This window comes from Micromys minutus (assembly GCF_963924665.1).
Source record: "Micromys minutus genome assembly, chromosome: 11".
NCBI lineage: Eukaryota > Metazoa > Chordata > Mammalia > Rodentia > Muridae > Micromys > Micromys minutus.
The window spans coordinates 45,329,783-45,353,724 of NC_137980.1; the positions used below are offsets into that span (position 1 = coordinate 45,329,783).

Consider the following 23,942-nt stretch of genomic DNA (forward strand, 5'->3'; position numbering starts at 1 on the left):
TATACACTTTTTTAAAAGGATTTACTTATTTATCATATGTGAGTACACTGTAGTTGTCTTCAGACACATCAGAAGAGGGCGTCAGATCTCATTACACATGGTTGTGAGCCACCGTGTGGTTGCCAGGATTTGAACTCAGGACCCCTGGAAGAGCAGTCAGTGCTCTTAACCACTGAGCCATCTCTCCAGCATGCAGGTTTTTCTTTCTGGAGGCACCCCAGAACCCCACCATCTTCCAAGAACACTGTAAAATAACCAGTAGAAAAGAAAGTAAGAAAGTGCAGAAACCTCGCTCAAGTCCAGCCCACCCTCCCACCCTTAGCAGATCCAGCCTGAGGTCTTCCTGGAGTGGCTACCTTTCAAGTTCCCAAGCCAACAAGTATCACGCAAAACCCAGTGCCAGGTCCTCAAGGCATTTCTCCTAAGCTGGCAGGTAGGACAGGTGTTCCACTTTGCAAGGGTCTGAGCAGACTCCAGACAGGACAGTAGCTTGCTCAAGGTCTCACAGGAAGTGCTAACTGTGAAGAGATTGGGAGGAATCCAGCTCTTCCAAGTCCCCACTGCCAGGTCATTGTGCTGTCTCCCTGAAGTGGTTAAAGCACTGGCCCAGCACCCACATAGTTGTGGGATTCATCAAGGCCTCCTCCAAGCATCTCTTCTGCCACTCATCTTCTTTGAAGGAGACAGGCTTGAGAGTAGGGGATTGTCAGGGGACAGAGTCACTCCCAGCTCCACAGGCACCGCTCTTCCTTGGGTCTCATCTGCGAGTCCCAGATAAACATATGTAACTTCTTGAAGTTATGGTGAGTGCGTGTGTGTGTGTGTGTGTGTGTGTGTGTGTGTGTCTGTGTGTGCAGTGTAATACAAAGCACTGCTTCTCTTCCTGGGAAATGAGAGTAAAACCATCACAGTACCCACACAGGAGATGGTATCGCTCGAGTTTTCCAGCAGACACTAGGAAGGTTACTGAGTGGGAATGGTTTCATGGAATTCAGACCACGTGTCTAGAAACTTAGCCATTTCCTCTAGATTTCCCAGTTTTTATAATATACATTTTTGAAGTAGAATGCCCCCCACCAAAGATCTCTATATCTCATTGAAATCTGTAATGTCCCTACTTTTCATCTCCCATTTGGAAGATTTATTTATTTGTGTCTGTGTAGAACTTGTTTGGTGTCCAGAGGCCAGAAGAGACTGTGGATCCTCTGGGACTAGAGTTACAGGCTACCGTGACATGACTAACAGGGGTGCCAAGAACTGAACTGGAGCCCTCTGAAAGAACAGGAAGTGCTCTTGACTCCGGAACCATTCCCCCAGCCCCTCGTCTCAAACTGTATTTTGCTTCTTCTCTTTTGATTGGTTGGCTAAAGATTAGTTGTTATTTGTCTTTTCAAAAGATCAATTCAATGCTTCATTTGTTGTGCCCAGTGTCAGACAATGCCCAGACTTCAATCATGGCTACTGAACTCAGCAACACAGGGAGGTTATTCAGGAAGAGATGATAGGTAAGTAGGTAGGTAGGCAGGCAGGCAGGCAGACAGACAGACAGACAGAGTGCAAGTAAAGATGCTAAGCTCTGAAGGGACAAAGGACAGTTGCTTTAGAAGGAACCTGGATAGAAGGGACTTTGTGAGTTTTGGTCTTGATCTTCCTCTGTTTTGTTTTGGAGTTTGAAAAGGGGAGAGAAATTCTCTGTCTGTAAATATGACCAGCCCGTGTGATGGAGTGGGGTGTTCTGAACCCCTTTTGGTCTGGACTGCTGCCTGGTTTTAGAATTGCAAATAAAGCCAATTAAGACTAAAACTGAAAAAGTGTTGGCAAGTCAAAACCAAAAGATGAGAGCAGACATGACAGAAAACAGTGTCTTCTGAGAAGGTGTGAAATACAGCTCTTCAGAGGCTACTGGAGCAGGGCTGGTGTCAGACAGGACTGGAGGCAGACACAGAGCACGGGCCTCCGCTTACCCACTCTGAATAGACAGGCAACCCTTTTATGTGTTACCTTTCCCCCCACCAACCAGAATTATTAGATATTGTGTAGATAGCTAGACTTTTAGTTTTGGTTTTACCAAATCAACAGGGTTGTTCACTTCAGAGTTTGACCAGCAATGCATGAATGGACCTGATATCTCTGTGCACCCACTCCTCCATCTCCACCTGATAGGATGGAGCCCATCAAACTGTGAGACTTCTGTCCATCTAATGGGCTGAAAACGGTCCTCAGCACACTGGTAATAAACATTCATCTCTGAAAGCCTGAAGCCTGAGGAAGAACCTACAGCCACCACTTTGCTAGCCCAGCACATTCCTTCACTACATGTTAAATGTTTGTCCTTATACTCAAAAGTAAGTGCAGTCTTCACTCCTCATCAAGAAATCTTGAGGATTTTGCTCAGTGGTAGAGCGCTTACCTAGCAAGTGCAAGGCCCTGGGTTCTGTTCTCAGCTCTGGAAAAAAAAAGGGGGGGGGGAACGTCTCATTGCAAAGCACCAACACTGTCATAGTTTGAATATGCTTGGCCCAGGGAGTGGTACTATTAGAAGGTGTGGCCTTGTTGGACGAAGTGTGTCACTCTGGGGATGGGCTTGGAGACACTCCTCCTAGTTGCCTGAGGTTGCTTGGTCTTTTCCTGGCTTCCTTTGGATGAAGATGTAGAGCTCTCAGCTCCTCCTGCACCATGCCTGCCTGGATGCTGCCATGCTTCTGCCTTGATACTGGACTGAACCTCTGAACCTGTAAGCCAGCCTCAATTAAATGTTTTTAATTTATAAGACTTGCTTTGGTCATGGTGTCTGTTCACAGCAATAAAACCCTAACTAATACAATGTACATATAATATAAATAAATAATGCAGAAACATTCAGATATTATATTTTTTATGTTCACACATATAATCAACAAGAGAGCAAGGAAGGTGTGATGAGTTGTATATCCTGGGCCCAGGGAGTTGCACTTTTAGAAAGTGTGGCCCTGTTGGAGTAGGCGTGTCTCTGTGGCTGTGGGCTATAAGACCTTCTCTTACATGCCTGGAAGCCAGGATTCTTCTAGCAGCCTTCAGATAATGACTGTTTAGAACTCTCGTCTCTTCCTGCTCAACACCTGCTTGGATGTCGCCATGTTCCCGCCTTGATGATAATGAACTGAATCTCTGAACCAATATGCCAGCCTCTATTAAATGTTGCCTTTATAGCAGTTGTCTTGGTCATGGTGTCTGTTCACAGTAGTAAAACCCTAAGACAGAAGAGTATATGGGAAAGTTTGGAGGGAGGAGAGGGAAGTGAGAAGTGATACAATACTATTATAATTTCAAAAAAAGAGATGGAAATTGAGCATCTTCTCATCTGGGGTGAACGTCTTTTTATGTGCTTCAGGGCTGTCTGTAGCCTTTTCTGTGCTCTATTGTCTCTTACTCGTGGTCTCTGTTGCTGCAGAAGCTCTCAGCTGTGCTTTGTGGTTACCTCAAGGGTCTTATGACCCTGTCAACGTTAAGAACGATAGTGATACAAGATGTCCCACCCTATCCTCAAACTCACGTTACCACACTGCATCATTGCATAGAGGTTTATTTTATTACACTGTGTGTGTGTGTGTGTGTGTGTGTGTGTAAAAATGTATGCTGTGGTATACACTGGAGATCAGAACACAACTTACAGGAGTCTGTTCTCTCCCACTATATGGGTTCCAGGGTTGTCAGGCTTGGTAGCCAGCGCCTTTACCCACTGAGCTGTCTTTGCTGGCCTTGAGGTGTGTGGATGTTGTGTCTTATTTTGTAATTTTTAGATTCGGAGACTAAATTGGGTTTAAATAATGCAGAAATGTTCAGATATATATTTTCATGTATCTTTACAGGTTGAACACATTCCTATAATCAATATCAGATCAAGAAATAGATGTTTGGGGGAACTTCAGAAGTCCTTCTCAGTCCCATGGCCTCACCATCAACTTTTCCCAGTAGCTTTACTTCTTGAGTCCATTTTCCACCTAAGCCTCCCTGATGTCATCACACAATTTAAGCTGTAAAATTCAAATCACAGAGGCCAGCTAGTCACTCATCTGGGGTCTTTCGACCGTTGAAAAGCTTTAAAGAGAAGCTGCGGTCCCTCATCCTCTGCTGGCCAGAAGCAGCTACTAGGAAACAATCTCACTCCTGGTGAGGATTAAACAGAATCCAGCTCGGGCTGTGGCCAGTTTTACCAGGAACCAGGAGAGGTGAGCTGGTGTATTCATCATACACCAGAGTAGCAGCCCTTTCCCTCCCTATTCTGTTCCCCAGCGTTTGAGGAAAGAAACGGCCTAATAAGAGTACAACAGCCTTGGGACCTAGAGAGAGGGCAGAAAGAACAGCCAATCCCTACATACCCTGTCTTTGCCTATTCTCCCAAAAAGCCTGTGGTGAAAAGCCACAGATCAAAAGCTGATGAGATCCACTGTCATTAGCTATGCCTCTAAGTTACCAGTAAGCAACTGGAAGTCTTCGCTGAGATGACTGACCGAGGGGAGAGGCGCCGTAAGCTTGCACATTCATTCAGTACCGTGTCAAGGCTGTGCAGGACATGGGTGGGGGTGGAGAATGGGGACAGGGACAGCACAAGACGTGAGTCCTGCTGGGAAGAAGTAAGCATGAAGTGCCATGGGAGTGCCAGTATGAGGGCATGTAAAACCACACAGGTAGGAACAGATGGCAGGGCTGCAGGGAGGGAGAAAATGTGGCAGGCGCTATCCAGACTCAGCATGCAGCCGAAGAAAGGTGTCTGGGTATCCTGCTTAGTGTTTTGCCTATGGGCAAACCTGGGGGCAATTTTCCTGATTGATGATTGGTGGGAGAGGGCTTAGGCCACTGTCTGAGCCATTTCTAGGCGTTTAAGAAGAAAGCAAACTACCCAAGCCAGAAGGATCAACCCTGTGAGCAGTCTTCCTCCATGGACTCCGGTTTTGGTTCCTGCATCCTGATCTGAGTTCCTGCCTCCCTCAGTGACAGTGACAGGATCCATAAGCCGGATAAACCACCTCTTGCCCAAGTTGGTCTTGTTCATGGTGCTTTTAATCGCAGAATAGAAACCCAACCAAGACACTATGTAAGAGGCCAGAAAGTAACCGAAAGGTTGGCCAGTGAGCCCGAGTGGAGGAGTGTCACTGGAGTACTGGAGCTGAGGGGCCTAGAGCTGGCAGGTGAGGGTAACACCCATTCAGGGCAAAGTATGAAGGTCATGGTCCAAAAGTCTTTGTCCGGATACCCAGATCAAAAGGACTGACTCCACAGATCTTTACTGGTGTTCTATATACTGGACACTAGCCGAGTAACAGAGTGGATCCTTTATTAGCCGAGTTTTGCTTTCACCTGAAGTTCCAATTCTTCATGACCCAAGTCGATGCCTCTCCTTAAGCCTAATCCTCCTGACTTCTCTCTCCTGGTGAATTAGATCTGTGTCCAGCACCCTGAATCTAGTCTTCCCAGAACCTTCTCTATCTTGTGGCCCTTCCTCAACATTTCTCCTAGACACACCATCTTCTCACCTGCATTCTCAGGTGATACAAAGTACTGGCTGGCATGCTGCCATCATGAAAATAATCCATGACATTCCAGACAAAGTCCAGGCTCTCTAACACAATCCTGACTTACACTGGGCTGCCCTCGCCCACAGCTGGTCTCATTCTGCTCTTCCCTTTGCCCAGGTAAGCTTGCCTTTTCAATCTATCTCCTAAGTACCACCAAAGCAGTCTGAGTACATATCTACTGGATACTGTGCTGTGCTTCTGGCTCAGTGGGTCTCTAAGGAGTCTTTCTTTAAAGGTTTATTTGTATTAATGTATGTGAGTACACTGTCCTCTCTTCAGACACACCAGAAGAGGGCTTCAGATCCCATTTGCACTCCCAGTCTTCCCAAATAATTATGATGCACCGCCCCCCGAACGGTGGCAGCAGGAAACAGTTTCAGATAATTGTGAAGATTAAAGATATTTAAATTGTCACAGGGAACTTTCAACACTTTCCTTTGAGGGATAATTACGGAGTGGGAGGTCTGTGTATCACAAGGCTTTAGAGCTGAAGATACACCGTATTTTCAGCTCTAAAATAGCTTTTCCCCCTTTTATTTTTGGCATCAGTTGAATCTGGGCATTGTCCATACTCCACCATTGAGCTATCTCCCCAGCCCAAGATGCCATTTTAAAGATCTGCCATTTATTGGAGGTGAAATTAAGAAAAGCAAGCAAGCAAGCAAACAAACAAAAATGTGGGGAAATGTGCACTTAATTAATAAGTAGTGATGAAGAGACCAAATCTGTCCTCAGGGTAGCTCCTGTCTATGTGAGCAATAGTAAATTTCTATAGTTACAGTATTTTGAAAGGTGACATGATTCTTAAGATTTCTCTCTCTTTCTCTCACAGTATCTGTCTTCAGACACATCAGAAGAGAGCATCAGATCTCTACAGACTGATTACAGATGTTTGTGATCCACCATGTGGTTGCTGTGATTTGAACTCAGGATCTCTGGAAGAGCTGTCAGTGCTCTTAACCACTGAGACATCTCTCTAGCCCTGAATGAGGACTTTTAAGGAAAAATGAAACAGTAAAAAAGGAATTGGGAGTGAAGGTGACTGGAATAATCCCAGAGACTCCCCTGGAAAAGGGTATGAGCAGAGACCTGAATGAAAAGCTGAGCTGTGTGGAAACAATGTTCTAGCAGAGGACAGCAAATCTGGGGAGATGAGAGGCAAATGACTGGTAGGTTCGAGGTCACACAAGGAGAGGACAGCTGAGACGGAGTTCCAGACTGAGGCAGGCAGATGTATGTCAGGTGTTAGAATGTGGATGTTAAGAACAGTAACATCAGGAGGGGAGGGTGTAGCCAGATTGTTCCATCCTTTCCAGGTACCCTTTGGAATGAAGTCAATTCCTCAGAAAGTGCCTAACTTTATGGAGATGTGCTGACACAAAAAGGTGCTTTTACTTTTTACTACTTAATGTCATCCTAGGCGGAAATAAGGTAAGCGAGGATGGCATTGTCAGGATGGTTTGAACATCCACTAACCCAAGGATTGTGCTCTGCGCTATAAGGATTCCTTAGTAACCTAGACATCTTTGGAGATCTGCAGAGATTTTTTTTTAACCAAGCAATGCTTTGAAATGGCAGCTCAAAAACACATATTTGGGGCTGGAGAGATGGCTCAGCACTTAAGGCTGCTCTTCCAGAGGTCCTGAGTTCAATTCCACACAGTGGCTCACAACCATCTGTAATGGGATCCAATGCCCTCTTCCGGTGTGTCTGAAGACAGCTACAGTATACTCACATACATAAAATAAGTAAATAAATCTTTAAAAAACAAACAAACAAAAACCAACAACATATTTGGTAAGTCAGCAGGCAAGGTCTGAGGGAGAAATTCTCATTTATTATTTCCCAGATGTTGAGAGCAGCTGTGAATGAACAGGCTTGTAAAGACCTTCTGAAATAATAAGGATCTTTCATTTATTGTCCGTACATGTTACTTTATGGAGTTGGTTCTCCCCTTTCATCTTTACATGGGTGCCAGGGACCAGGCTCAGGGATATGACCTTTACTCTCTGAGCTATCTTCCTAACCTAACTTATTAGCACTATATGACACAGAACAAATGAAGTTATCTCCTGAATCCCAGCCATCCCTATCTGTAGGATGTGTAAAATCACAGGAATATTATATTTGAAAAGACAGTAAAGAGTTATTACTGTTACCAGCATCTGTTACAACTGTTATTAGCCATCGGTGAGTTACAAGAGAATTTTTTTTTCATTGTGGGGTAGTTACTGTACAGAGAGAATTTAAATGTTTTATTCAGGAGCCATTACAAGCTTTATGCTGAACCCTGTACAGATGATCCTAAACTTATGAAAGGGTGGAATCCTACTTAACAGATCACAAGTGGAAACATCCTCGTCCAAAACACACTTACAAGTAATGCATTGAGCACCAGGGCTCAGCAATACAGAGCAACAGGAACATCAGTTTGCCCTTGTGATCCCGTGGCTGCAGTCTTCTGCGGGTCAGCAACCCCAAGCATATCACAGCATGTATCTTAGCTTGGAAAAATGCCAAACTTCAAAATCCCGTGATGTTCACATCTAATGCAAAAGGCTTTATATTATTTTTACATCATTTTAAAGCAGGATTAGCAAAAAACAAAACAAAACAAACAAACAAACAAACAAAAAAAAAAAAAACAGGTTCTGCCTGATAATGGAGGTAGGGGGAGGTCTTCCATAGCTCATCCTTGTCAGATGGGCAACTATCAGATCACTAAAAAGCAGAGACAGGTAAACTGCTTAATACCTTCTTGAAGAATATGTTACGTGCATTTCCCTCCTGATGCTCCCAAACTATCCTTGTAAAAACAAAATGCCTTCGCTGAAACCGTTTAATTTCCAGACGAAGTAACCAGAACCCAGAGTGGTAAACAGTTACTTCCAGTTATCAAGAGATACATCAAAAATGAAGGCACCGGAGCCTGAGGCAGGGGGATCAAGGCGAATTTCAGGCTGGCCTAACAAATGGGATCCTGGTTTTAAAAAAGGAAAACCACAAAACCTAAATAACTTCCATTCCAATTCCGGGCTAGCATCCTCTGCCTGGGCCTCGTCCAATTAATACCTTCTTGGCTTCTCTGCGGACCCAAAGAGACGACCCAAGGTGAGGTATGAGAACCGAGTGCAAGCGCCCTTGGATGAATATAGGAAACTCCGCCAGGACTCCCGGAGGCATGGTCTGGCGCAAACACTCCCGAAGCCCACCGGATCCCGTTGGCTTGGTGACTTCAGAGAAACAGAAGGATCCAGGACACACCGTGCGAACAGCGGTGGCTCTATAGCCCAAGGTAAGCCACCGACTCACGTGACAGAAAAAAGGAAGAGGAAGTAGGCACGCCCAAAAGCCTGCCGGGAGCGAACTCAGCCAGGGGGCGGAGGGAGCAAAAAGAATAACAGGAAATGACTTAAGACGCACGTGCTTCGGAGAGGGGTTGGAAAAGGATCTTCGAGAGGCGGGGCTGCCGCTGTACGCTTGCGCAGTGGCCGCGGGCCGTGCTGCCGAGTCACGGAGGTGGGAGGAGCGTAAGCGGTAGGCGGGGCGCGAGCCTAGATTGCGCAGGCGCAGTACGGCTCTAGAGGCGCGGGCCACCCTATCTGCGGGGTTTGGATCCGGGTCAGTCCGAAGCCGCGGACGCGGAGAGACGCTCGGAGCCGACGGGGCTGGGAGCGCCCCAGCTGCGAAGAGGTGAGCGGCCCGACGGGACGAGGAGGACCCGGGCGTCTAGTCCGCCAGGCTTCCCACCCGCGGGAGGCGGAGTCCCGCCCTCCCGTCCGGTCGCGGCGTCTCCCTACGCTGACTGCCTGGCCGGGCCTGGTCCTCGGCTACGGCGGCCTGGAGTGCGAAGCTGCGCGGCTTTCGCTTCCCGCCTTCCTGCGTTCCCGCGGTGCCGGGCCGCGCCGGCCGCAGCTTCCCCTTTCGCTCTCCTTGCCGCCCTTTGCCCCTTCCCGCCTTTTCCCGCCCTGCCTGCCGCACTCCTCTCCGCTTGCCTCCCGCGGCTTCACTCGTCTCCTCTGCGCCGCAGCTTCACTCCTGTCGCCTCTCGGGGTTCGTGGTTGGCTGGGTCGGGCCGAGTGAAAGCCGAGACAGCTCCCCGCTTGGGTGTCCCCGGGTTCTGACCTTTCCCCGCCGACTCCGCTTAACCGTGATAGAGAGGAATGGACGTGTTGCTGTGCCTGTAGTCCTGATTTGAGGGGTTGAGTGGGTGTGCCCAGAGGTGTGGGTATGTTTTTGTCCTAGAGACAGATTGATTCTATCGGGGCCTTTCTGGAGGGTTTTTTGGTTTTTTTGTTTCCCTCCTTTTCGGAACTCCCGAGAGGTCTGGGGGAAGTTTCTTCGCTTTAACTTTGTGAGGACGCTTGCAGATCTCATCTTCAGGCTCCTGAAAATGAGGGGTTCGACTTGAAACTTAGCGAGAGTTTTTTAGTTAAAACTTCAGAAGTGTAAACAAGACTGTGCACGCAGTATTTGTGGAAAGAAACTGGGATGTGATTTAACCCAAAACTACGCAAAGTAACTTCTTACAGGCTTTTTGCAAGTCTGAGCTCTTTGGGCTTTTTTTAAAAATTTTTTTGGAAGTGCGGTGAAGGGGTAGTAAGAAAATCTCCTGCTATGTAATGTAAATGAAGATAGGCATTCCAGTCTCCTGTTGTATGGAACTGTTGAGCTCTTGCTTTCAGAGTGGAAAGCCAGGAACTAGAGGAAGCATAGTTAAGCCTTTATTAGTTACTGGTTTGTTCTGATCGAGGCCCTGAGGTTAAGCCTAAGATACTCACCTTTTCTCTGGGTTGAGGTAACTGAAGAAAAACACGAGCAGTCACATGGAATTTTGAAAAAAAAAAAAAACAAGTTAGGTGATACTTCTCGAAGTTCTTGGTCTGCAGCCAGATTTTTATTTTCGGGTTTTTAATGATATATCTGTTAAGTGTCTCAACAAGAATGCTAAGTTCCTGTTAACATCTAGGGTGGTCATCTGCCATACTATTAAGTCAGCACGGTGTAATTAGAAGTTGTGAGGCTTAGTTGGGAAGCTTCTTGGCCAAGTGCGAATCTTGGAGGGTAGGAGTGAGATGCCATGTTCCCAGGACTCCTGTATTCAGTTCAGCCTCTATTGTGGCATCCCAAGTAGTGCTAGGAGTCCTAGAAGTTCTTGTGAAAGGAATGGATTTCTGCCTGTGGTGTTTACTAGTGTGCATATTTGGCAAGCTGTGTACTTAAATATTGACTGCCATATAAGTCAGATTGAGAGAACTGACTATATAAGCCACAGTATTTTTATTTAACTTGTATTATGTGTATACGAGTGTTTCATATGAAGGGCAGAGTGCAAGTTGGGGAGTTGTTTCTTCTGTTACTCAGGTTTTAGGAAACAGCTCAGGTGGTCAGGCTTAGCCAGGCCTCCTTACTCTTTGAGCCCTCTCATCAGTCCTTGCAAATCTAGCTTTCATGGAGTTGTGGTAGCAATAACATTGTTTACTACCTGTGATAGAGCTTTGTAGATGTGTGGAGCTCCAGACATTCCACAACTTAGCCCTCTGCTTAGTATAAGAATATTGTGTATTTGGAGGAATCCTACTTCTGTGAGGAATTAGAGACCAGTGAAACTTGGAGTCATGTGAATGAAGTTTCCTCAAGTTTATGACCTGGTTAAATAAACCATATATTTGGGAGAGTGGGTTTGTTGTCTTCTGATATTGAAGTGAAAACTAGGTAAGTTCTTTTGAGGCTGAACATACACACAAATGTCAAACATTGTGACATCTTGACCTTTGGAATATTAGAGGTCTCATAATAACATATAACTCTTCTGAGAAGTAACTGATCTAGAATCAGTACCTAAAGGTCCATAGAGAGGCACTGCTCTCTGAGAGTGCCTGGGGTGGGGGGGGGTGGGAGGTGGGATGGGGGCTAGGGGGTACCAGGTTAGATATAAAGGTACAGTAAATCCTTGGCTTAAAAATTTTTTTTTAGCTTTTTTTCTCCTCCATCTCTTTTTGGATACTGGCATGTTTATTCAAGATTTAGTACTTTGGTAATTTGAAGATTAGATTTGAGAATTTATTTGTGCTGTTTGAGTTGATAATCCTTTATCTCTTTCTTTTGTTTAAATGGAAAATCAGAGTAGCAGAAATTGAGACTTTCAGTATTCAAGCTAGTTGGCTAAGAGTAGAGTATGTTGAGTCATATCTGCAGAATAGTATTCTATGAATTTCTTTTCTACTTCTAACTAAAGAGAAGTTCTGCTTTGTTCTTTACTTGTTTTTGAGTATAGACATCATTGTTTCTTGTGTAACTACAGTAACCAAAGCTCACAAACACAAATTTTCTGTCAGAGGAAGAGGAGTAGTGTATAAAGTAACCAGTGATGACTGAAGTCTTTATTCCTGTTTTAACAACAGCAGCATATGGTTCTTTGTGTATGCAGATACATGGGTTAAGATTGCTTTGTACAAATGATGTGGTGTCAGAAAATCGTACTCAAAGTTGTTAGGATCAAACTAGACAAACAACAGCATTTTAATTCATCAGAGTTCTGCATTTTGAGGTTTCTTTTGTCTCTTTGATGGTAATTTTGTCCATAGGTTTCTATGTATGTACAATCAGGGAGTTTTTCTCCCCTCATTTAATAGCCTGAAACATAGTTCTTAGATTTTGTTTCTAAAACTACAAGAGTTTATTTAAAGCATTAACCATTTAGGTGGTTTTGAATACTGTTGGTGTGTGTGCATGTGTGACGAGCTCTGTAGTCTGGTTATGTAACCTGCTGCCTAGAAATAATGTTTCTCTCCTAACAGTAATTGTGTAGTTGAAAATACGCTCTTGGCCCCACTGATTTTCACTTATTTCTTTTTTAGTATTAACAGGAGGGACCATCATCAATAGGAGTACAGAAACCTTCACAATGAAATCTGAAGCCAAGGATGGAGAGGAGGAAAGCCTGCAAACTGCCTTCAAGAAATTAAGAGTGGACGCATCAGGGTAATTAATCATGTAATATGTAATTTAGGATTATTTATTTACTGGATTTAAAAAGTCTTTTTGTTTAAAATGTTACTCTTGTCAGTTCATTGTTCATACTAGGGTATGTAAATGGTACTATCTTGTCTTTTCTATATTCTGTGTAAATATTTGAAAAGCACCAGTTCATTTTACAGTAAAGTGGAGTGTTGGTTTTCCTTAACTCTGAGGAGGTCTTTTTTTCCTATTTTAATTTTAAATATTAAATCAGGTATCTCACCAGGGACTTCTCACATACCTCAAGAGGATCACAGTATTGTTATTTTTTACTAAAAGTGAATTGACCCTTTAAATCTGTCTATGGAAACCTGTATTTAGTAGAGGTCTGTCACCAAGATTGGTAGTCTTAGAGCCTTTAGCCAAACTAATTGGAGCATCTGCAGACCAGCTGCTGTCTTGTATTATTTCACCCTTTAAAAATGTGTGTGCAGACAGATCTCTTCTTACCCTAGTTCTGGTCCTAAGCCAGGTGATATCCGTGTTAAAGAATATGATTTTTTAATCTGTGTAAACTGAACACTGAAAGCTCAGGAGTTGAGCATTGTAGTAGTAATAGTTCTAGTCACCAGTATTTCAGTGCCGTGAGTAGGAAGTGCTTGGAACACATTTAACCCTTTCCACTATCTTAGAAGACAGACACGGCTGTCATCTTAGTTTAGAGGCTGCTCACAAAATTAGGTCACTTTCTATTGGTAAAAGTTACAGTTGGAGTTTGAACCCAGAGTGTCTTGCTCCAGAACTTGTTCTTATTCATTCTTTCATGTGGTCTATTATGTGGAAATATTTTGCAAACTAAAAACCAAATAGATGCTAATAGCTGCCTTCCTATGAAGTACGGTTTCTGGCTTACCCTAGAATAATTGTGCTAATAGATCTGCTCAGTGGGTGTTAAGATGCTCAAGTTTGCTTCCATGTTACTTTAGAAAAGTATCGTTTTCCCAGTGGTTTTCCAGCACAGGTTTTGCCATATCAGTACTTAGATACACTCTTGTTTTGGGCTTTTGAGACAAGGCCTTACTGTGTATCCCAGTTTGACCTAATCACCATCCTCCTTTATCAGTCTTCTGAGTGCTGGCATTATATCCATATGCCACCCTTCCCAACTCCTTATTGTTGCTGTTGTCTTGTTTTGATGGAGGTACTCTGTCCTCTGGACAGAACTGGGGATCTGGCTCATGGTAACTAAGTGTTGTGCCATTGGACTGTATCTCCTAGCCTGTGATAAACCTTTTGAGAAAAGGAAATGAATTGAAGAAACATTAACTGTAGACTGTAGTTTTAGGATATTTTTTGTGATTTTTGGTATATAGGTGAATTAAATTTTTAAAAACTCTAGAAATTTACACATGCATACAAATCCTCTAGTATATAAACCTATATAAGTAACTCTTCACATGCACACTTCCCCCTGATGTTTTAAGAAATTGAAATGTAAGCTCTGTATTGTGGCACACAATTTTAATCCCAACACTCAGAAAGCAGGCAGATCTCTGTGTCATGACATCAGTTTGGTCTACATAGGGAATTCCAGGACAGCTAGGAATACATAAAAGAGACCCTGCTTCACAAAGAAAAAAGAAATTAGAATGTAAAACTAAGCTAAAAATAAAATTAAGCTATTGATGGCACCACGAGTTAGTTAGACCATTATAAGATGCCTTGCAATATATCCATGCAGTTTATGGTTGGTTGTAAATGACATATTTGGACACTGGAGACAGAGCTCAGTGGTGAAGAGCATGTACTGCTCCTGCAGAAGACCAGAGTTCAGTTCCCAGCATCTGTGTCTTTAGTTTTTTGTAACTACAGCTCTAAGGAGATCCTGTGCCTCTGGCTTCTACTGAGAGTTATACTCAAGGCACATACCCATTCACAGAAAGAAATAATAAATAACAAAAAACATACCTTTTAAAAAATTACATACTTGTAGCATGTGATATGCCTTTATTAGAGTTATAGGAGGAACAGTAGAGAATATTTGATGAGTAGTTAGTGTGACTAAGCAGGATAAGACTTGGAGAGTCTATGCAGCGTATGTTTCTGTTTCCTACTGCTGTCATACAACCTTCCGAGGACTGACTCATTAAGCTTTACCAGGAATTTAGCTTGATCCTGTTGAACAGGTTTTGATTTTCAGTGGTATTTGTCTTATCAGAACAAATGTATTTGTTATAAATCAGTAAACCTTTTAATTTGACTAAAAATATTTTAGAAAAAAAAAGGATAAGAGTGCAGTAAATATTAAAAAAACAAAAAACAAAAACAAAACAGTTTATCTCTTTACCGGCCCTGAGGTCTCACTCCTCAGGTCTGACCCTGATACAGAGCCGTGCACACCACGGCCCAACTTGTCTGCACAACTCCCTTCCTTTGGCAGTTTACTACTGCCTGTTCTCTGCCTCTGTTCCAGGGTATTTCTGTACCCCAAAATCCCACACAAACAGAACTCTACAGCTGGATAGCTTTTTATACAAGTTTATATGTTTAACTCTCAATCCACAAACCCTCTACACAAGAAGATTACATCAAATAGACAAAGATACAAACTGCCCTTCATATAAGATGCTAAACCTATAAAATCTTTAACGTTCATAGCTATTTAACACCAAATAATCTCACCTGGGTCTAGCTGGACCTTGGGAAACTCCATGTTGCCTTGAAGTCCTCTCTACTTTCCTCACCCCGCCCAGTCACTCGCTTTCCTTTATTTTACTAATTAAATGGAAGGTTCAGTTGGAATCACCTGACTAGACTGCCCTTCTTTGGGAAGTGGAATTAACATTAAAATACAACAGCTTCTGGACAGTCTACTTTAGAGTCACAATTTTAATGTCTAGGTCCTTTGCATGTAATGACGTATATTTGTAGTTTTTGTTGTTGTTTTTCTGAGACATGGAAAAGGTCTCTCTGTTTAGTCAGGCTGATTCCAGGCTTGTGATCCTCTCCAGCCTCCTGAGTGTGCTGGGATTGTGGGCATTGTGTTTTAGCTCTTGCCGTACACTGGCATTTATCATAGTCTCTTATTATAATTCAAACTTGCTCTCATATCAGTAAAAGTTCTTTGTGCTTATACTTTTAGGGATGAGGTTAGGACAGGGCCTTACTAGATAGCCCAGGTTGGCCTGCACCTTTCTATGTATGTAATGTAGCCCAGGCTGGACTTAACTTCCTTTAATCCTGCCATTGCTTCTAAAATTACAATCAGGCACTACCATGTTTGACTGTGAATTAATGAAAAAAAATGTGTGTGTGTACATGTACGTACATGCATGTGGAGACAAGACAGCATGGAATGCTATTCTATGAGTGCTATCTATTTGTTTTTTATTTTTAAAGACAAACTGTCTCACTAGCCTGGAACTTGCCAAGTAGGCTAGGCAGGCTGGCCAGTGAGCATCTGGATTCTGTCTTCTCCCAACCAGCTCTGTGATTATCAGCACACACTACTACACTTGGCTTTTTAATGTATTTTGGAAGGACTTACTTCAGAATGCTTATGTAGTCTTAATACTGATGGTTCTTGTTTACATTAAAAAAAAAAAACAGCAAACCCACAGTACTTTTGTATACTTTTAAAGATTTAACTGAAACATTTCAGATTTACTAGTTGCAAAAATAGGAAAATCTTTTTAAAAGTTGTAAAATTCTCAAGTGTCATCCTTTTGCTCCTTGAATTGACTCTTAACGATAGGCTCTTAAACTTAGTTCCTTTGTCTGTGGGTTTCGGAGGTGAAAGAACTATGCTTTATCAGTGTCATTAGCATTCTCCCTGAACTTAGAAGGCTTGATCTGCCCCAGATAAACATCCTGAAAATCTATTTATAGCCCACTGCTGGTTACACGTACACATCATTCTCTGGCTTATGATCTTGCAACCATGGGTTTTTAGGGATCTTTCTACTTTGGTTTTGGAGGAAGTTTTACATTAAAAGCAAAATATTTATTTATTTATTCATTGGTTTTTGAGATAGGATTTCTCTGTGTCACTGTTTTCCCTACCCAGCTCTGTAATTACAAGCTCACACCACACCATACATCAGCATTTGCCATAGTCTACAATAATCCATACGTGTGGTTTCTCTGTTCCTCTTTTTCTCCTTGAACTTGCTTTGTAAACCAGAGTGGCCTTGAATTCAGAGATCCACCTATCTCTTCCTGTGTGCTGGGATGGAAGGTGTGTACCGCCATACCCAGCTTAAAGCTTAATTTTGAGAAGTGTAAACTAGAAAGAAAATGAAGGTGTCATTCATGGTCGTGTTGGGGTTGGTGAGGGTGGAGAGTTGTCCTCATGCAGCTTTCCATCACAGTAAACTGTGCTCTTGTCCTCAGGCCCATCGTGTCTCTGTCTGTTGGAGAAGGCACAAGTGCCAGAGCATCAGTCAGAACAGCAGCAGATGATAGCAAACCGAAAACCATGTGTGCATCTAAAGACAGTTGGCATGGGTAAGAGCGCCCCCTCCCTTTTAATTAGTTACTTATTTGGAGTGTGGTACCTTCCAGGGAGTGTGTATAGAAACCAAAGGACAACTTTCGAGACTTGTTCTCCACCATATATGTTTCAAGGATCAAACCAGGGTTATCAGGCTTAGCTTAAGCACCTATATTCTAAGCCATCTCTTTGGCTTAGGTAAGAGTGTCCTATGGAGAAGATTACTTTGTTTTGAGCTTTAAATATGTGCCTACTTATTTACACATGTATGCATGCTATTTTTGTACATGCATGTGCCTGTATATGCCAGCGACAGTCTTGGAATTCCTGGAACTGGAGTTGCAAGGGAGATGTGAGTCACTTGGGTTCTCTGTAAGAGAATCAAATGCTCTTAACCACTGAACCATCTTGGCCCCCACTCTTTAAAGACTTTTGTCTTGCTTATTTTCTGTTGTGAAGAGATGCCCTGGCCAAGGCAGCTGATAGAAGGAGTTTATTTGGGGCTCACAGTTTCAGAGGTTAGAGTCGATGCCCGTTGTGCTGGAGTAGTAGCTGAGAGCTTACTTCTTGAAACACAACTTTGAGGAAGGGAGATACTGGCAGGGGTGTGGGTGTTTGAAACCCCAGAGCCCTACTCCAGTGACACATCTGACAAGACCACACTTTGTAATCTTTCCAGACAGTTCTACCAACAGGGGCCAAGTGTTCAAGCTTGAGTCTATGGGGCTGTTCTCATTCAGACCACCCCATAGAGTAATTTAGGACTGGGTTTTCTTTCCCAAGTATTCAGGAAGAGAGTATGCTGTGATCCAACCTAACTAACATCCAGTGATTTTTCTCAGACACTCCACTCTTTGGCCCAGTTTGGCCATTAACTTGCGAAGTAGCTCAGGCTGGCTTCAAATAGTGTTCTAATTTCTGGAATTATAAGCCTGAGCCACCACGCCTGGCTTTACAGTTTTTAAAAATGAGGTACTGAGACATTTTCTGTGTCTCGGTTTTATGTTTCTGCTGGTGCATGGCAGACAAGCACACTTATCAAGTGAGCTACATTCCCAGCTTTATTATTATATAGTGTAATAGCTTTTGTCCTAAGATCTGTCGTGTCTGAAATTAATGTTACCAGTCTCATTTTCTGCCAGCATGTGAACAGTGTATTTCTTTCCTGGCCTTTTAATCACTTTGCTTTTAAATTGCTGGTGGGTCACATAAATGGCGTGGGACTTGATTCTGCTTTATTTAGTCTATTCAGGGCTTTTTTTTTTTTTTTTAAGTTGCTGAGTTTAGTGCATTTGTTTTGATAATTGGCATAAATTTAAGTTGTACTTTTTGCCATTTAAATTTATTTTATAACCTGTTTTTGAGACATGAGGTCAGGCTGATTTAAAATTCATTGTGTTGGCTTTGACTTCCTGGCCAGTTCTACTTTGTTTACCTATCAGGGACCGTGCCCAGTGTTGTTAGGTTTTTTTTGTTTTCTCTCCCTTGCCCTCTACCTGTCTTTTCCATTTTTTACTAAATGATTTGAAAAAAATTTTTCAAATTTCTACTAATTTAGAAGGTATTTATCATCTTTTTAAAAAGTAATTGGCTTTGAATCCATAAACTTTTAATAAAGGCCAAAAGTTAGTATTATAACCCCCCTTAGTACTTACTTGATTGATTGCCTGTCTTCCATGATGTGATTACTCAATATGCTGATCCTGCTTTACTTTTAGTCCCACAGGTTATGTTTTGTTGTTATTACTAGTGCTACTTTGTTAATATTTGCAGTTTTAGTTTCTTTGCCCGCAGTTTTGGTACTCTATATCCTGCCACATACAACCTCCTTTTCTCTTCCTATATAGTTCATTTGGTGAAAATCTGTTGGTAAATAAGGCTCTAAATTGCTGTGTAGAGTACATTTGAGTGGTTTTCCCTGGGCTGTCCAGAAGCTCAGTGGTGCAGTTTGCCTAGAGTATAACAAGCCCTCCTGTCCATTCCCTAGCACGGCAGTCAGTAGGAATGATTCCCTCTGGGATTATACAATATTGTATCCTGGTGGTAAATGCTTTGCCTCTCTTCCCAGTCTAGCCACATTGAATAAATCTCAATATCTGGTTTTTATGAATTGTCTGTTTTGATTGGTTTCTTGATAATAGAGCCTAGCTTTTTGGGCACAGATTATGACCCTAGGTTTGGTGACATATTTTGCTTTATCTGGGAATACCTTCATATTATCCTTGTTTTGGAAGATAGATTGGTTGTATTTGAAATTAAATCACATCTTCTCTCATTGTCTGTTTCTATTCTCTCTGCGATACTGGGGCTTGAACCTAGGGCACTCTACAGCTAAGCTAGGTTGCCCAGACCTCTCTCTTTTTTTTCTCTCTTGGTTTTTTTAAGACAGTGTTTTGTGTGGCGCTGGTTGTCCTGGAACTCACTCTGAAGACCAAGCTGACCTTGAACTTAGAGGCATTGCCTCTGCCTTCTAAGTGCTGGGTTTAAAGGTTTGTACAAACACCACCCAGCTTGCTTATTTTGTTCTTTTTTTAAAAGATTTATTTATTTCATATAAGTACACTGTCGCTGTCTTCAGACACACCAGAAGAGGGTGTCGAATCAGATGGTTGTGAGCCACTATGTGGATGCTGGGAATTGAACTCAGGACCTCTGGAAGAGCAGTCAGTGCTCTTAACTGCTGAGCCATCTCTCCAGCTCCCTCTCTCTATTAAAACAGATTCTAAATTTAGAGCTCTTCTGTTAGACTGACTACTTTTACACATTTTTTTCTCTTCTCTGGTACCTTTTAGGCCATGGGTTAGCAGACCTTTTATAGAATGGTAAAAACACCTGTAACCCCAGCTCTTGAGAGACTGAGAAAGAATTCTCAGTTTGAGACCTGCCTTAATCTACAGTGAGAAACTATTAAAAAACAAGGTGGCAAGAAAGAGAAGAACAGACAGACCCAAGAGGGCAACTCCAAGGATATTGTGTAGGAGCTTACCGAGAAGGCTCATCACTGCTGTTGCAGCCATTCTGGCAATTCAGTTGCTGAGGCAGTTTCAAGATGAAGTGGTCAACCTGGTGGGGGTTCTAGAGTGTGTGGTAAAGGGCACCCACTTTACTCTGTCTGAAATAGATCCAGGTCTCCTAGTGTGCTCATCTAACCTCCAGATTCCATGGTGCTTTTAGATGTTTTATATTATCGTGTGTGCTTGCGTGCATAGATGTGGTCATGTATCACAGCACACATTTGGAAGTCACAGGACAGTTCTGGGGAGTTTGTTCTCTGTGTCAACTGTAGGTTCTAGGGATTGAACTTAGGCTATTGGATTTGTGAAACAGTTACGAATTGAGTCATCTTCCCTGTCCCTGGTTGGATTCTTTAACTAAGATGCTACCTTTCAATGCCCAATTTGTAGGTGGTAGGTAAGAGGGCCTAAAAGGTGGGAGAGAATGGAGAGAAGAGGAATGAAGGGTCACCCTGTCCTCATCTCCATACCTCTCAGGTGTAGCCCATTGAAGAGCAGGGTTCACAGGCTGTACAAAAACAAGATGAGCAGAGCACATGTTGAGCATATGTGAGGCCCTGGGCGTGACCCAAGCTCTGCACTCTAGCAAAAGAGGGACAGATCTAGGTTGCCCTACAGGTTGTAGATTGCTGACCTTTGTTATTTATCTTCCTGTCAGTAGTTCTCATAGCAGTATTTAGTCTGTTCATTTAATTCTAAATACAGTTTTATTTTCCTTTCCCTTTCTATTTCCGTGAGACAAAGTCTCACTGTAACTCAGACTGTCCTTACAATCCTTCCATCAACCTCACTTCCTGGGGGCTGGAGTTACTAGTGTGTACTTCCTGCCTCCTTGGTTTCCCCACCCCCTCTATCTCATCTCCCCTCTTTCCCTCTCTTCCCCCAACCTCCCCTTGAGACAGGTTGTTTGTTTTTTAATGTAGTCCTGGCTGTTTTGTAATTTATTATGTAGTCAAGGTTGGCCTTAAATTTATTAGATCTGCTTGCCTGCCTCCAAGAGTGCTGGGTTAATAATGTGTGTGCCACCATACCTGGTTTGCTTTTTATTTCTGAAAGTTCTTTATCAGAGCAGTGAAGATGGGTTAGTGGGTAAAAGGGGTTTCAGTGCTGCAAGCCTACAGCTCTGAATTCAATTTCTGGGATCCACATGGTGTAAGGAGAGAGCTAACTCCCAAGAGATGACTGTCACATGTGCACCCTGGCTCATGCATGCCACCTCCTCCCCCCAAAAATACACTATTTTAAAGTCCTGTCTGCTGCTTTTTTGTGGTTGTCGTCTTCGTTGTCTTTCTCCTCCTCTTGTTTTCTAATTTGCTTGGTGATTTTAAGTCTCTTTTCTTCATTCAGCTTTTTATTTAAATGTTTAATAATTTTCAGTTTCTATAAACTTGAGGCATACTAAATCCTCTGTTCCAGTTTGTGTAGGTCTGTGTCCTTGTGCACACACATGAATTCTCACGTGTGAAGACTAGGGGTTGATACTGTTTAGCTTCCTCAGTTGCTCACCCTTTTTTTTGTTTTTGTTTTTTGAGGTAAGGTCTTTGAATCTGGAGCTCCTTGTACCTAGCTGGACTGGCTAGGGATCTTCCTGTTTTCCCAGCGTGAGAATTACAGGTGCATGCCATTGCACCCAGCTTCTTCTTTTTTTTTTTAATGGTTGCTGGCCAGCTCTTCTCTTTTATTGCTTTTGTTGGCTGTTACAATGATAGTGATTTGTATTGCTGGCACCCTGTTTGTTAGTGCTGGCACTGTGGCTTTGTAGCATTAGCCTTGGTAATGGAGCCGTATTCAGGCTGACAGGACTGCGTTTTGGTTTTACTGCATCAGTTTATTTGCTTCTTCCATGCTCACAAGCCAAGAATAGAAAGTGTTCTACGCCATGTCTTCCATACGTCTGGCCTGGGTGATTGTGTCCTCCCACATGTTCTGTAGATTGCTAATAAGGGATGCTGGAAAAAAAAAATTTTTTTTTTTTGAAACACCAAGTCTTAGTAGTTTGAAAATGGAGGCATTGATGACCTTACACCCAAAGGTCTGTTTCTAGCTGTCATGTGGCCTCTCTCAGGATGGCTTTGTATCTCCACATCTTGTATCTTTTTCTCTTTTAGGTCTACAAGGAAGTCTTCACGAGGAGCAGTGAGAACCCAGCGTCGTAGACGCTCTAAGTCTCCTGTTCTTCATCCTCCCAAGTTCATACACTGCAGTACTACAACGCCTCCTCCCAGCAGCCAGCTTAAGCACAGAGGCCAGACTGAACCACCTGATGGCAGCAGTGGACGGGGAATTTCAACACCCAAAGAGTTCAACATAGGAGAAAACTCCACTTCTCTTGATATTAATCACACAGGAGCAGCCATTGAGCCTCTGAGAAGTTTGGTTTTGAGGCTCCCATCAGAGAGTAAAACAGAAGAGCCCTCTGATGCTTCCCAAGTCTCCCAAGAAAGTCTTACAGTCAATGATCTCTCTGACTTTCAATCTGTTTCCAAGCTAAGCCAGGGCAAGCCATGTGTATGTGTAGGCAAAGAATGCCAGTGTAAGAGGTGGCATGATATGGAAGTGTATTCCTTTTCAGGTCTGCAGAATGTCCCTCCTTTGGCCCCAGAACGAAGATCACTTGAGGACTACTCTCAGTCACTGCACACCAGAACTCTGTCTGGCTCTCCTCGATCCTGTTCCGAGCAAGCTCGTGTCTATGTGGATGATGTGACCATTGAGGACTTAGCAGGCTACATGGAGTATTACTTGTATATCCCTAAGAAAATGTCGCACATGGCAGAGATGATGTACACCTGATAACAAGACGCTAACCCATGTGCTTTAAACCAATGAAAGGTTGTCAGAGGTTTAGTTAACAGCAGACCCGGTGGCCACTCTGAGAAGACATCTCTTTCTGCTCACTGTGCTTGCAATAAAAACTATTCTTGGCATCTCGGTTAATCTTCATTCTGTCAGTTTACTGAGTTCTGTACCTGTCAAGGCAAGCAGGTCAAAGAAAATCTCTCCTAAAAGTTCTGAGGGCTGAAGAAACCATAATGACTGGAAACTGGCAGCAGTGGGGACGTGGTGAAATCCTTGTAAGACAGCATTTTTCAGACCTGCTTACAATGTGGCAGCAAGAAACTCAAATGTGCTTTTATAACTGAACTGAACACTTGTCATGTTGTAGATGCCAGCCCATCAATAGTAGAGCTTATAAGACTCATTTAAACTCTTTGGTTTAACACGGGTTTGTGTCATCAAAGATTTCTTATGTTACTGTTGAGTCAGAGATCTAAGGTTTAGATTCAGTTTGAATAAACCAGGTGGCCTGCCCTGTATTGTTTGAGGGAGTCATTAACCTTACTGTCACTAAATAAACCCCTGCTGGTGCTGTTTATCCAGAGATACTGTGTGGTGTTTTTCAAACAGTGGGACTGCTAAACACTTGGTATGTGTGAGTGTGTTGTACTTGAAACGTGTGTGTTGCCTCCATCTCTGTGTTTGATGTCTTTTTTGCAGTCAGTTGCAATATAGGTCTTATGTCACTCAATGTTTTAGATGTTAGCTCCCACCCTAAAATCCCTAGAGGACTTCATACCTATCTTCATTACACTTCTGGTGAGACATTGTAAAAATTCTCTCCAACGTCTGGTTAAATGGCCCAAGCTCACTTTAACTGGAAGAATGAATTTTTTGTCCAGGTTATCAGTCTCCCCCTTCCCCCCACTCCCCTTTCCTAAGATAGGGTATTCCTATGTATTCCCTCTTTAGGCCAGGCTGGCCTTGAACTCAAATCTGCATGCCTGAGTCCTGAGACTAAAGGCTTATTCTACTAAGCCTAGCCTGCTTTTATATTTTGTATGTGCTATGTGGCTTCTATTTTCACATTATGCATAGCTAAAACTATGCAAATGTACACCAATGAAGATATTAGGAAGTTTA

The 23,942-nt window shown here is 43.0% G+C and overlaps 1 protein-coding gene across 1 annotated transcript; it reads left to right on the forward strand.

Annotated features, from left to right (window-relative positions):
• Nucleotides 1–9,157: 9,157 nt before the first annotated feature.
• On the forward strand, nucleotides 9,158–23,397 carry OSER1 (oxidative stress responsive serine rich 1). Its single transcript, XM_080924993.1, has 4 exons — nucleotides 9,158–9,248; nucleotides 12,416–12,539; nucleotides 16,908–17,021; nucleotides 22,130–23,397. The coding sequence occupies exons 2-4, from the start codon at nucleotides 12,463–12,465 to the stop codon at nucleotides 22,812–22,814; spliced, it is 876 nt and encodes a 291-aa protein (XP_080781119.1). The 5' UTR covers nucleotides 9,158–9,248; nucleotides 12,416–12,462; the 3' UTR covers nucleotides 22,815–23,397.
• Nucleotides 23,398–23,942: the final 545 nt, after the last annotated feature.

Excerpts from the sequence above, each read along its gene's own strand:
- OSER1 (XM_080924993.1), top strand. The coding sequence starts at position 12,463 with ATGAAATCTGAAGCCAAGGATGGAGAGGAGGAAAGCCTGCAAACTGCC. Across the intron at positions 12,540-16,907 it reads TTAAGAGTGGACGCATCAGG|GCCCATCGTGTCTCTGTCTG; the intron begins GTAATTAATCAT and ends TCTTGTCCTCAG. Across the intron at positions 17,022-22,129 it reads TCTAAAGACAGTTGGCATGG|GTCTACAAGGAAGTCTTCAC; the intron begins GTAAGAGCGCCC and ends TTTCTCTTTTAG.